The following is a 12,985-nucleotide window of genomic DNA, read 5'->3' as shown; positions in this document are numbered from 1 at the left end:
ACACACACACACACACACACACACACACACACACACATATGGATAAAAGAAACACGGAATATCCTGAAGAATGTATTGCAAAATACAAGTTTCTAATCCTAGATGTCATGAAGAGTACAGAAAAATTTGTTTGTTACCAAATCTTGCAGGTTCATTTATATCCTGCTTCTTTGCAGAAAATGTCCATTAAAAACCTAGAAAGAATTTTGGTGAGTTACTTAGGATCTTTTAAGTATAGACTCATATTATCTGCAAATCTGGATAATATGACTTTCTTTCCTATTTGAATCTCTTTATTTCCTTCTCTTATTTTTATTGTTCTGGCTAAGAATTGCAATGTTATATTGAATAAAAGTGGGAAGAATGGAAACCTTTGTCTGTTCTTTGACTTCTAAGGAGGTGTGTTTTTCTCTGTGTAAATGATATTGACTACAGGTTTGTCTTTTATAGACTTTATTATTTTGAAATTGTTTCTTTTATTCAATTTCTCCAGAGACTTTTATCATAAAGTAATGTTGAATTTTCTGCATGCATTGAAAAAAAACGTATCATTTTGTCCTTGATTCTCTTTATGTACTGTATTACATTTGCTGGTTTGTGTACAACAAACTATCCTTGCATCCCTGGAATAAAACTAACTTTCTCATGGTAAATAGTCTCTTTAGAAAGTTGTTTGCAAGTGTTTTATTGACAATTGTGACAATATCTAAGTTTATGAAAGAAATTATTCTATAATTTTCTTTAATTTTCTATCATTTCTATAATTTTATAGAGTTTTGGTATCAGGATAATCTTCATTGGATAAGTTCATAGCATTTCCCTTCTATTTTACAGAAAAGTTTGAGGAGTACTAGTGTTAGTTTTTTTTTTTTCTTTTTTGTTGGTCATGGGGCTTAAACTCTCAGCCTGGGCATTGCCCTCAGCTCTTCAGCTCAAGGAAGCGCTCTATCACTTGAGCCACAATGCCACTTCCAGTTTTCTAGTAGTTTATTGGAGGTAAGAGTCTCACCCACTTTCCCTGCCCGGGCTGGCTTTGAACTGTGATCCTCAGATCTCAGCCTCCTAAGTAGCTAGGATTATAGGCATGAGCCATCGGTGCCTGGCTACTGTTAGTTTTTTAAGGTCTCATAAAATTTGGCAGTGAATACATGCAATTCTTTTTTTTATTGTGAAAATACTGTACAGAGGGGTTACAATTACATGGGCAAGATAGTGAGTACATTTCTTATCAAGCATTGTAGCCTCCTCCTTTATTTCCCCTTCCCATCCCTTCCCATCCTCCCTCCGCCCCACCCAATCCTCCCCCCCCAAGTTGTAAAGTTAGTTTTTGACATGACAACTTGTACTAATACATGCAATTCTTAATTACTACTTTGCTTGCTATTGATCTGTTTAAATGGTTTATATCCTCTTATTTAAATTTTGTTGAGACAAATGCTTTTAGAAATATATGTTTCTTCTATATTTTATAGTTAATTAGTACATTAGTACATAGTTTTCAAAGTATTTTCTAATGCTATTCTGGATTATATAATTATTTGCTGTGTCATTTCCTATATTATTTCTAATTTTATTGATTTGGTCTTTTTCCCTTCTTCTTTGGCTTAGTTTGACTAAGGGATTATAAATCTCACTTATATTTTCAAAAAATTGACACTGTGTTTTGCAAATCCTATGTGTAGTTTTGGTCACCATTTTATTAATTTCTAATGATTATTTTTAACACCTGTTACTTTTGAGTCTGGCCTGAATATGTGTGTGTGTGTGTGTGTGCGTGCACGTGTGTGTGTGTGTGTGTGTGTGTGTGTGTGTGTGTGTGATATTTTCTTGATCCAGTAATTGGTTGTAGGGAATCTGGGATATTTCCATGACTTGGATGGTGAACTATGCTGTAATTAACAATAATATACTGGTTCAATTTTCATACTCCGACTTAACTGTTTTTTTGATAAATGTCCAAAAGTGATGTTGTTGGATCAAATGGTTGTTCTTCTTTTAGGTTTTTGAGGAATCTCCAGAATGCTTTCCGTAGTAGTTGGACTAATTTATATTCCCAGTAACAGGGAATTAGACTTCTTTCTCCCCACATCTTTGACAACATTTGTTTGTATTCTTGATGGTGGCTGTTCAGAGTGAGATAGAGCCTCAATATCACTTTGTCCATGTCTTTTACAGGCTAGGATGTTAAGCATTTCTTCATGTATTCATAGACCATTTGCTCATTTATTAATTAGGTTATCGATAATTTGGAGACTTAATTTCTTTTTATTTCCTTGTATATTCTGGTAATTAGACCCTTGTTAGAAGTATTACTAGCAAAAATCTCTGACTAAGTTGCTCTAAAACTAACCTGATTTCTATTTATGTATATCTTTATATATTCACATATGTATATATATTCATACATGTAGGTAAATAAATAGATAAATAATGTAGATAAGGAAAATCAGACAAAAATTTCCATTCACAATAACATTAAAATTACCTAGGAATAAATTAAAGTAAGGAGATGTAAAACATCTGAAATGAAAGCTATTAAGCCTTGATGACAGAAACTCAAGAACAAAGCAGAATCTGGAAAGATCTCCTACACTCATGAATAGGTTAGACCTAATATTGTGAAAATGGATAAACCAATGAAATTTATCAGCAAATTCAACGCAAAGACCACTAAAATCGAAACATCATTGTTCAAAGAAATGTAACAATTCTGAAATCTGTGGAAATATAAAAGACTTTAAATAGCAAAAGGACTCCCAAACAAATAGAGCAATGCTGAAAATATCAAAATACTGTATTTCAACTTATACTACAGAGCCATAGTAACAAAAATATCATAGTATTTATACAAAATCAGTCTCAAAGATCAATGAAACAGAAAACCTAAATATAAGCTTTCACAGTTATACCCATTTTATTTTTAATAAAGGGGCTAAAATGTATATAATAAGGAAAAGGACATTCTCTTCAACAAATGATGCTGGGAAAACTGGTTATCTACTTGGAAAAAATATCTCATCCTGTACAAAATAAACCACACAAAATACATCAAAGATATTCATGTAAGACCTGAAACTTTAAAACTACTTCAGGAGAAATTTGGAGATAAACGGGAAGATATAACCATAAGCAATTATATTTTGAATGGGAATCTAATATGGTGAATAATAGCAAGAATTAAAAAGTGGGATTCTATCAAATTGAAAAGCATCTGCATAACAAAGGAAATAATTAACACAATGAAGAAACAGCCCATAGGATGAAAGAAAATATTTGCCAGCTATTCACCAGGTAACCCATAATATTCAGAATGTTAAAGGAGCTCAGAAAAAAAAATCCAAAGAACAAATTTTCCAATCATTAAATGAGCAGATGAATTGAACTGATAGTTCTCAGAAGTGCCAACGGTTAATACATGAAGTTATTCAACATAGCCATAAAACAATACAAATCAAATTATACTGAGATTCTCACCTCAGTCTAAAAGCAAATAAGTTTATCTGATTTTGAGAAGGGATGGGGAATCACAGAAACGTTTTAACAAAGGGTGAACCAGTACAACAGTGATACTCACTGGACAGCATGTTGGAAATGAACTTACAACTTGGAGGAGAGGGGAGTTGGGATGGGGGGAAGTGGAGGGTAACGCTATTCAAACAGAAATGTTCTTATTACCTTACTTATGTAACTGTAACCACTCTGTAAATCACTTTTACAGTATTTTTAAAAGAAATGTTAAAAAAAAAAAAAAAAGAAAATAGCTGGGTACTGGTGGCTCACACCTGTTATCTGAGATCTTTGGATCACAATTCAAAGCCAGCCCAGGCAGGAACATTTGTGAGACTCATCTCCAGTTAACCACCAGAAAACCGGAGTTTTCTGGAGTTTTTGAGTGGTTGAGTGATAGCATTGAGCTGAAGAGCTCAGAGACAGTACCCAGGCTGAGATCAAGCCCCAAAACCAACCAAAAGAAAGAAAGAAAACTAAATAAACAAGAAATACCTGTAAGGATGGAGGGGAAAAGAACTCACATACATTGTTGGTGAAAGTGTAAACCCATGAAACCACCATGGAAATTAGGATGCAGGTTCTTCAAAAAACTGAGACCTAACTTATCACCCTCTATATATTACTCTGGCACATATCTCTAAATGTAAATCAGTTTACAAGACAGATAAAATTCCACATTTATATTTATCTTTGCACTATTCACAATAAGAATGAAGCTAAGTGTGCAACAACTAACTGATGAATGGATCTAGAAAACATGGCAAATACTTCATGCAATATTATTCAGCCATGAACAAGAAGAGAATTATATTATTTGCAGGAAAATGGATGGAATTGGTAAATCATCAGTGTGAATGAGATGAGCCAAGCTCACAAGCTAAATATCACCATTTGAAAACTAAACCTACAATGATGATGATGGTGGTGATGAGATTGTGATAGTGCTAAAGAATGAGATATGTGTATACAAAGGAAACTGGTATAGATCTGGAGGAGAGAGGAAGCAGAAGGAGAGTATACTAGGGGGTGAAGAGGATTGAAGTGCATTACACATATACACATGAAGACAGCATAATAAAACCCATCAAATACTGTTTGATATAGTGGGAAAAGAAGGACTGGCAACTAGGGAATATGAAAGAGGAGTGAACTTGCTTAAAGAACACTGCATGCAGGGAGCCTGCAGAATTATCCACAATACCTGTGGAAGTATTACAATAAAAACTCTATGTACTATTGATGTATACTAAGAAAAGCCCGAAGGAAAGAAAATAACTTCTTGATTTTAATAAATCTAACTTATTTTTGGTTCTCAGAAGGGCATACAGGGCTTCCAATACTTCTCTGTTTTAAAAAAGGAATGTTCAATGAAGCCAAACGTTTTGTGTCATAGGTATTGCATATTGTTAGGAATATATGTCCAAATTTTCTCTGACATAGAATGAAATGATTCTTATAAGGAGAAGGGTAAAACTTTTTAATGCATCAAACATACAAATGGTATTTTAAATAAATTTTGTAAATTAAAACACTAAGTTGGGCATAGTGATGCGCATATATTATCCTAGCACTTTGGAGGCTGGGACAGGAGCATTGTGAGTTTTTGAACTATTAAGACCCCACCTTAAAAACAAAATAACAGAGGGGGGGGTTATGTGTGTTTCAGGAAAATATATGTACATAAACATATAGATAGGTAGACAGACAGACAGACAGACAGACAGACAGACAGACAGACAGACAGACAGACAGACAGACAGACAGATAGATAGATAGATAGATAGATAGATAGATAGATAGATAGATAGATAGATAGATAGAAAGATAGATAGCTCTAATACTTTCTGCCTCATATGGCTTTGAAACCTCTTCATGCCAGGACACAATTTTTTTGTGAGAGAGAAAAATCACAGCATGGAAGGGACCCAAAGCAAAAAGATCCAATGTGGAGAATGCCATGTGTGTGTTTTCTAAAAGACCTTACTCTAATGAAGTTTATAGCTCCTAGAATATTCCTACTTATTTCCTTAGCTCTCACCTCCATTAAGAGGACTGTTCACTTGGACATAGAGATCTAAATTGTATTAAACTGACACAAATGTTCATGAACAGTGTACCCAACTGGTGTGTTCCAGAAGTTCGTCCATATTATAGAGAACTTATCTTAATTCAATACATTGTTCCATTCTTTGCTTGCAATTTAACGAGACCATGAAGGCCAGAAAAAATGGCTCCGTATTTTGTGGAATAACAGACTACTGAATTTCTTTAGCAACACAAATAATAAAACTTCCCTAATCTTTGTATAGTTGAATTTCTCCACCTAAACGAAATATATTTAGTGTGCAAGACTCAAGTCCAAGAGCAAGGGGCATGAAGCTGAGCTAACAGTTGGTGCTTCAGCCCTTCTGAGGGCCCTGGAGCCTGATGTGAGGAGATGATGCCTGTGGACAAGTGCTTGTGCTCACTGTAGAAAAGAAATGTGGAGGAGGGTCCTGGATGGACTATGGAAATAGACAGTAACTCAGATACTAGGATTGCAAGGAGCTGCATGAATGGAGAGCTTCTCCCATTCATGCTGGGTCCAGGGGCCGCCTGGGCCACTAGCATCTGTGTGATCATCAGAAGAATGTGGGGCTCAAAAGTTGCTTTGAGCCTGACGCACCCTCAGCACGCATGCGTGCTTCCTCTGTGGCATATGCAGGTGACGTCACAGAGGCCAGGCTGGGCAGTGCGTTCTCAGCCACCCGAGGAGAAGGATCGCTGCCGCCCCTTCTCCCTCTCATAGCTGATAATTCGCACATATTTCCCGTTATGGCAAACGTTCTCAGTAAAGTGTATGATGAGCTGCGCGGCCTCACCTTCCCGAGGTGGGTTCGCAGCGCAGGACCCGAGCCTGCACACTGCCCCGTCTGTAGGAAGGTCAGGCCGGGTCCCAGGCCGGCGCCGCCACCAGCCGGTCCACCCAGGGCCCCCAAGAGGAGGTGCCCTGAACCGGAGGCCTCGGACACCACCCCAGGGCAGGGCCCTCCGGCGTCTCCAGAGCGATCGCCAAAAAGACCTGCGCCTCCGCTGCCAGCTGGAGACTCGGGGTTGCAAACCCCCAGAAGCCCGAGCACCCCTTCGGGTCAGCTCGAGTCCACACCTCGAATTGCAACACCCAGGCCGCGCAATCATCTTGTGGTGCCCACGATGCCGTGGGACGTCCCTCTTCCCGACTCAAGCAGTGACGAGTTCGAAGGCCAAGAGGGTGAGTTCAAAATTCAGGGAGACCATCAGGGACAGGCCAGTGGGAGGGGACGACCTAGCATTGGAGCAACGGCACCATGCCGTCCTGTGACCATCAGGAGAGACTTACTCTCAATGGATGCTGCCTTACTCCCCAGCCCGGGACTCTTCCCAGTGTAGAAAGGAACGAAAAGGTGCTTGTGTCTCCTCTAGGTACCGAGTCTCATGGCCGTGACATTCCCAGCTCGCATAGCTCCACCGCGGACAATCTGGGTGAAAACCAACCCCTGAACTGCTCATGCTCCCAGGAGTCAGGTAAGGTGGTGGAGGGCAAAAAGCCCACTGCAAGTCCACCACCAGACTCCCAGGAGTCAGCAAAGGGGGTAGACAGTGAAAATACCAAAGCTCGTCCATCACCAGACTCCTCCCAGGAGTCAGCAAAGGAGGTGGTGGGTGAAAAGCCCAAAACTCATCCTCCAGACTCCCAGGAGTCAGCAAAGGGGGTAGTGAGTAAAAACCCCAAAGATGGTCTACCATCAGATTCCCAGAAGTCCATGAAGATGGTGAACAGTAGAAAGCCCAAGGCTTGTTCACCACCAGACTCCCAGGAGTCAGCAAAGGGGATAATGGGTGAAAAGCCCAAAGATCATCCACCACCAGATTCCCAGAAGTCCATGAAGATGGTGAACAGTGTAAAGCCCAAGGCTTGTCCACCACCGGACTCCCAGGAGTCAGTGAAGGGAGTGGTGGGTGTAAAGTCCAAAGCTTGTCCACCACCAGACTCCCTGGAGTCAGTGAAAGAGGTGGCAGGTGAAACACCCACAGCTAGACCACCAGCAAGCCCTGCTACCCCAAATCTGGCAGCTCACAGAGCATCCAAAAGGAAAGCAGCGTTGCCATCAGCTCTTCCTTTGCCAGAGATCGTGCCAGTACCAGTACAGTGGGGTCGTGGTGAGCTTCCCCCTCCTCCTAAACTTCCATGCATGGACATGGAGAAAGACATGGACGTTTGTGACACCACTCAGTCTACTCATAAGACAAAATGCTCAGGGAGATCAGAAGTGACAGATGGCAGTGACATCAACACTGCCTCTTCTGTTCCTCCACCTGTTGTAGAGACTTATGTCTTCGTGACCCTGCCTGCCTGCACTTTAAACATCCCAGCTCTTCTCAGCACCACTAATGTGGGAGAGCAGGCTGCTGGGGCCAACATTGTGCCAGCATCCTCATCAAAATCTAACGAGGGTCTAGCACCTAAAATCCTCATTTCCTCTTTGGCTCCTCCTGCAGACTCTCTTCCTTTTGGTACCCCAGCCTCTCAACTGGGGATTCTAAATGATAAAAATGGAAACCATGCCCCTTTAATGAGAGCTGCAACCCCTACCACTTCTCTCTCCTCCAGACTTCCTCTTCCTGATCATTCCATTCTCCCCTGCACAAAGGAATCTAACACTGCTACTTCTCCTGATTCCCATCCTCTTCCCTTCCCCACCCTTCCTGTAGTCCCACTGCCCACTAACACTACCACCACTGATTTGGCTGCAGCTGCCCCCAGCATATCATGTAATGTGACCCTGCAGCCAGCCACCGATGATGAAATTGTTCACATGGATACCACACCGCCTTCCACAGCGGTCATTTTCTCAATTCCCCCAGTCTCCACCACTGATTCCTGTGCATTGCCACAGGCTCCCAATAGCCTGCAACAAGGAAACTTTCTGAATGGGCCAGTGCCCAGCGGCCCACCTATACCTCCCCCACCACCAATACCTCAGGCCCCCTGTGGCCTGCAACCGGGACACTCGCTGAATGGGCCAGTGCTCACCAGCCCACCAGTACCCCAACCCTATCCATTTCCCCAGGCGCTCTGCAGTCCGCCTCAGAGCCATGTCACCATAGGTCCAGTCCCCACCAACTCCCTTGCACCCTACCCCCATCATTGTCCACCCATGTCCTGTAGCTTGAACCAGGGACAAATTTTGAATAGCCAGGTACCGAGCAGTGCACCTATACCCCAGGTCAGCTGCAATGTGCCCCAGGGGCAGTTGAGGGGCCCAGACCCCACTTTGCCCCCTACACACCACAGCAATCCAGTTCCCCAAATCCCCGGTAGTCTGTTCCAGGGGCAACTTGGGATGGGGCCAGCCCCCACCAACCTGCCTCCTCCCAGAGTTCCCTGTCCTTCACAACCCTTGGTCCATCAAAATGATTCCTGGACCACCAGTGCCATCGCTGTTGTGCAACCACAGCACACGGTGCCACACAGTGGTACTATTCCCAGCACACAGGACCCCAGCAATCATTCTTTGCAGTCTCAGCCCATTCAGGGATCAAGTCCCAATACTGGCTATCCATCCAATATGGGGTCCTTCCCACACCCCACATTAGGGGTTTTCAGTGGACAATATGACAACAATTTGTCTCTGAGCCAACCAGTAGCTCTACCAACACCAGCTGCTGGCCTACCTGCTCCTTCAATGCAGTCACCTAAAGATACTATCATTCAATCAAGAGATATGGCCATGACAGTGCCCTTGTCTGCAGTGAACCCAACCAGGATGCCCAATTCTTCCCAAGTCGTGATCCCTCAAAATGATCCTGGGACCACTAGTATCAACCCCGTGGTACAACATCATCACAGTGCCTCTGTCCCTACATATGCTGTTCCTTCTGTCCTTCCCAATATGAGCCAAGGAATTGCTCCTGTTCCTGGAAGTGATGCCTTCCCACCAACTAAACCATCCAGAGATGATAATACAATGGATACAACGCCTCCTTCAGAGGCATGTATCTTACCATCTCTGGTCTTGACGAACAACCACTCTGCATTAAACCAGGCCCCTCCTGCTCCTAACCACGTGCCACATGGTGGCACTATTTCTGGTATAAAAGACTCCAACTATCAGTTTATACAGTCCCAGGCTATGCAGGGACCTAGCCTGAATTCTGGTCATCCATCCAGTACAGGGGCCCTTCCTCACCCCACATTAGGGGTCTACAATGGACAATCTGACAATTTTTCTTCGAGCCATCCAGCAGCCATACCAACACCAGCTGTTGGCCTGACTGGTCCCCCAATGCAGCCAGCTAGCAACACCCTTATGCAGTCAGGAAACATGGCCATGACATTGCCTTTGTCCACAGGGTACCCATCTGGGGTGCCCTATACTTCTCAATCCTTTCTCCCACAAGGTGATTCTTGGACCACCAATGCGATGCCTTTTGTGCAGCCACAGCACAGCGCCTCTGTCCCCACACATGCCATTCGTTCGGTGCTTCCCAACATGGGCCAAGCAATTGCTCCCCTTCCTGGAAGGGGTGCCCTCCCCCCAACTAAACCATCCATGGGTGATGGTAATAAAATGCATAAAAAACCACCTTCAGACGCATCGCACTATCCACCTCCCCTGATCTTGACAAACAACCACTCTGTATTGAACCCAGCCCCACCTGCTTCTGATCAGATGCTACACCGTGGCATTATTTCCATCACAAGAGACTCCAACAATCAGTTGATACGGTCCCAGCCCATGCAGGTACCAAGCCCCAATACTGGCCATATGTCCAGTGTGAGAGCCCTTCCTCACCCCACATTAGGGGTTTTCAATGGACAATCTGACCATTTCTGTTTGAGCTATCCAGCAGCCATACCAAAACCAGCTGTTAGGCAAACTGCTCCTCCAATGCAGCCACATAATTATACCATCATGCAGTCAGGGCATATGACCACAACAGCACCCTCGTCTGCAATGAACCCTCCCATGATGCCCAATCCTTCCCAATATTTGGTCCCTCCAAATGACCCATGGACCACCAATGTGATCCCTATTGCTCAGCAGCAGAACAGCGCCTCTATCCCCACATACGCTGTTCCATCAGTCCTTCACAACACAGGCCTGCCCACTGGCCCCATTGCCGGAAGCCATGCTGCCCCACAAAGTAAACTATCTGTTGATGACGATAATATGATGGATACAACGCCTCCTTCAGAGGTGTCAATCTTTCTATCTCCTCCCGTCTTGTCAAACAACCACTTGTCAAACAACCAGGCCCCTCCTGCCTCTGACCACATGGCACACAGTGGCCCTATTTCAAACATGCAAGATCCCAACAATCAGCTTCTTCAGTCCCAGCCTATGCAGGGACCAAGCCCTAATCTTGGCTATCAGTCCAGTTCAGGAGCCCTTCCTCACCCCACATTAGGGGTCTTCAATGGACAATCTGACAATACTTTCTCCCTGAGACATCCAGTACCCCCACCAACACCAGCTGTTGGTCTAACTGTGTCTACAATGCAACCTCCTCCTCCTAACACCAACATGCAATCAGGACATTTGTCCATGACAGTGCCTGTGCCCGCAGTGAATCCTGCTGTTACTCCCCAGAACGCCTCTTGTAGCAACTCACAAGGTGTTGTCAACACTTCCAAACGGAAAACTGGCAAGAAAATCTCCAGACGAATAGTCTTTTGTGACCCTAATTCATCCCTGAACCAAGCCACTCCTGCAATACCAGCCACCATGGGAAACGGTGAGCCGTCAAACACAGGACACCTGGGATTTAAAAAATCCACCAAACGTTCGCGTTCCAAATCCGAGGCACCCAATGACTGCTGAAGGCAGAAATTTGAATCATAAAACACTCAGCTTTCTAACAGGACTCAGAAATTCTGTAAATTTCTCTTTTCTACATACAGCATGATTATTGTAGCAGGATGTTCCTTGCTTGAGTACCAGCTTGGGTCAACCGAAAGCTGGGCCAGTTTTCTGAAGGCCTCCATCTTTCAAGATTTCACGATCTTTTCTTACAGGGTGCTACCTGTGTTTCACTATTTTTTGCAATATCTCCCTAATTTTTCCCAGTTCAATGCATAAAACTCCAGTCTCTTTAATAAATGAAATTTAAAACAAATTTGGTAGAATTAAATAATTCGTTCATCTCTTCCTTTGGGATTTATATCATTCAAATCCTGAAGGTTCTGCAAGATCAGGAAGCTTAGGTTTGAATGTGAATCAAATACTAAAGTTAAGGGTCCAAGGAAAAAAGTTAAGGGTCCAAGGAAACAAGCAGTTTGGAGAGAACAGAAATAGGCTTAGAATCATATTAGACAAGCTTAGAATCAGAATCAAAGTTAATATGAATGCGGACATACAACAGAACTATGAGGAACCTTGAGTCTTCTCAAACTCAAATCTTAGGGAGTTTCAGTGGAATTTGTTCCCTAGGCCTATGGATATGCACATGTATTCTTAGATGTCTTAGGAATTATCTCTCTATTTGGGGGGCATAAATACCAGGTTTTGAATGCAGGGTTCAGGGGGCCTCATGCTTATTAACTTGATTGCTTGGCTGGTGCTCTACCACTTGGTCTATGCCTGCTGTCAAACATTTTTCTGGTTAATAGTACTTTAAATGTTTTGGATTTATTTCCTTAGGCTAGGATGTTGGTCTTTGGAATAGGTTGGGTTATAATCATGAGTACACTGTACCCACTTTCTTAGAATTCCTCAGGTGTTCTCCATTTTGTCTTCATGTTTAAATTGTGTTTCCCAGTACCAGAAAATGCTATAGTTATTGAATCTAACCAGCAGCTAGAAATAGTTAAGAAAAAAATTGTAAATAGCATCCTGTCAATTGCTGTTTGTTAATGTATCTCTTCTACACCAGGCCTAGTGATAATAAAGAAAATGAGAGACATTTTAAATGAGAAGAAATGTTGAGCTGTTGCAGTTTAAACATCAGTTTCAGAACAGGAGTGGATACATGGCCATGTAGGTGTTGTAGTTTGTAAGAACAATAGAAACATTTTGGGGGGGCATTGAAGCAGATAAAAAAAGATTCAACATGAAGAGCTATTACTAGCTCTGATTTTCAGCTTGTTTTTATGGCATCAGGAGTTGGGTAAACATGGGATCCCCAGTAGGTTCAGTTCCCTTCCTCCAAGTTCTATGAAGGACTTCTTCAATGGAAACAAGCCTAGCAGCTGGCAGGTATTTGTGAGCATCTGAAATACCTTAGGCTCCCAATCCCTATGATGTGAGCCTTGAATCTGAGTTGCCTGTAGTTGTGGTCAGTGACAGAATGCCCAGAACAACATGGAATCAGAGACTCTGAAGCGTCTAGAAACATGGACAGAAAGCTAAATCCATTGAAGACTCAGGTATAATTCTGTAGTTTAAAATTAGAATAACCAAACAAAGATTAGAGATGTTAGTAGGCTTCTAAAGTGCGAGATATTGAAACTTAG

The 12,985-nt window shown here is 42.5% G+C and overlaps 2 protein-coding genes across 4 annotated transcripts in view; both read left to right on the top strand.

Moving 5' to 3' along the window:
• The window catches only part of Znf385d (zinc finger protein 385D), an 813,868-nt gene that overhangs the window by 561,504 nt on the left and 239,379 nt on the right, over positions 1-12,985 (top strand). The gene's annotated exons all lie outside the window — the stretch shown is intronic.
• On the top strand, positions 6,187-11,354 carry LOC138824574 (nuclear pore-associated protein 1-like). The gene is made up of 2 exons (XM_070018425.1): positions 6,187-6,760; positions 6,952-11,354. The coding sequence occupies exons 1-2, from the start codon at positions 6,187-6,189 to the stop codon at positions 11,352-11,354; spliced, it is 4,977 nt and encodes a 1,658-aa protein (XP_069874526.1).

This window comes from Dipodomys merriami, unplaced genomic scaffold (assembly GCF_024711535.1).
Source record: "Dipodomys merriami isolate MVZ:Mamm:240054 unplaced genomic scaffold, mDipMer1.0.p SCAF_13, whole genome shotgun sequence".
In the NCBI taxonomy this organism is placed as follows: Eukaryota; Metazoa; Chordata; class Mammalia; order Rodentia; family Heteromyidae; genus Dipodomys; species Dipodomys merriami.
This window is presented reverse-complemented; position numbering and strand designations above follow the sequence as displayed.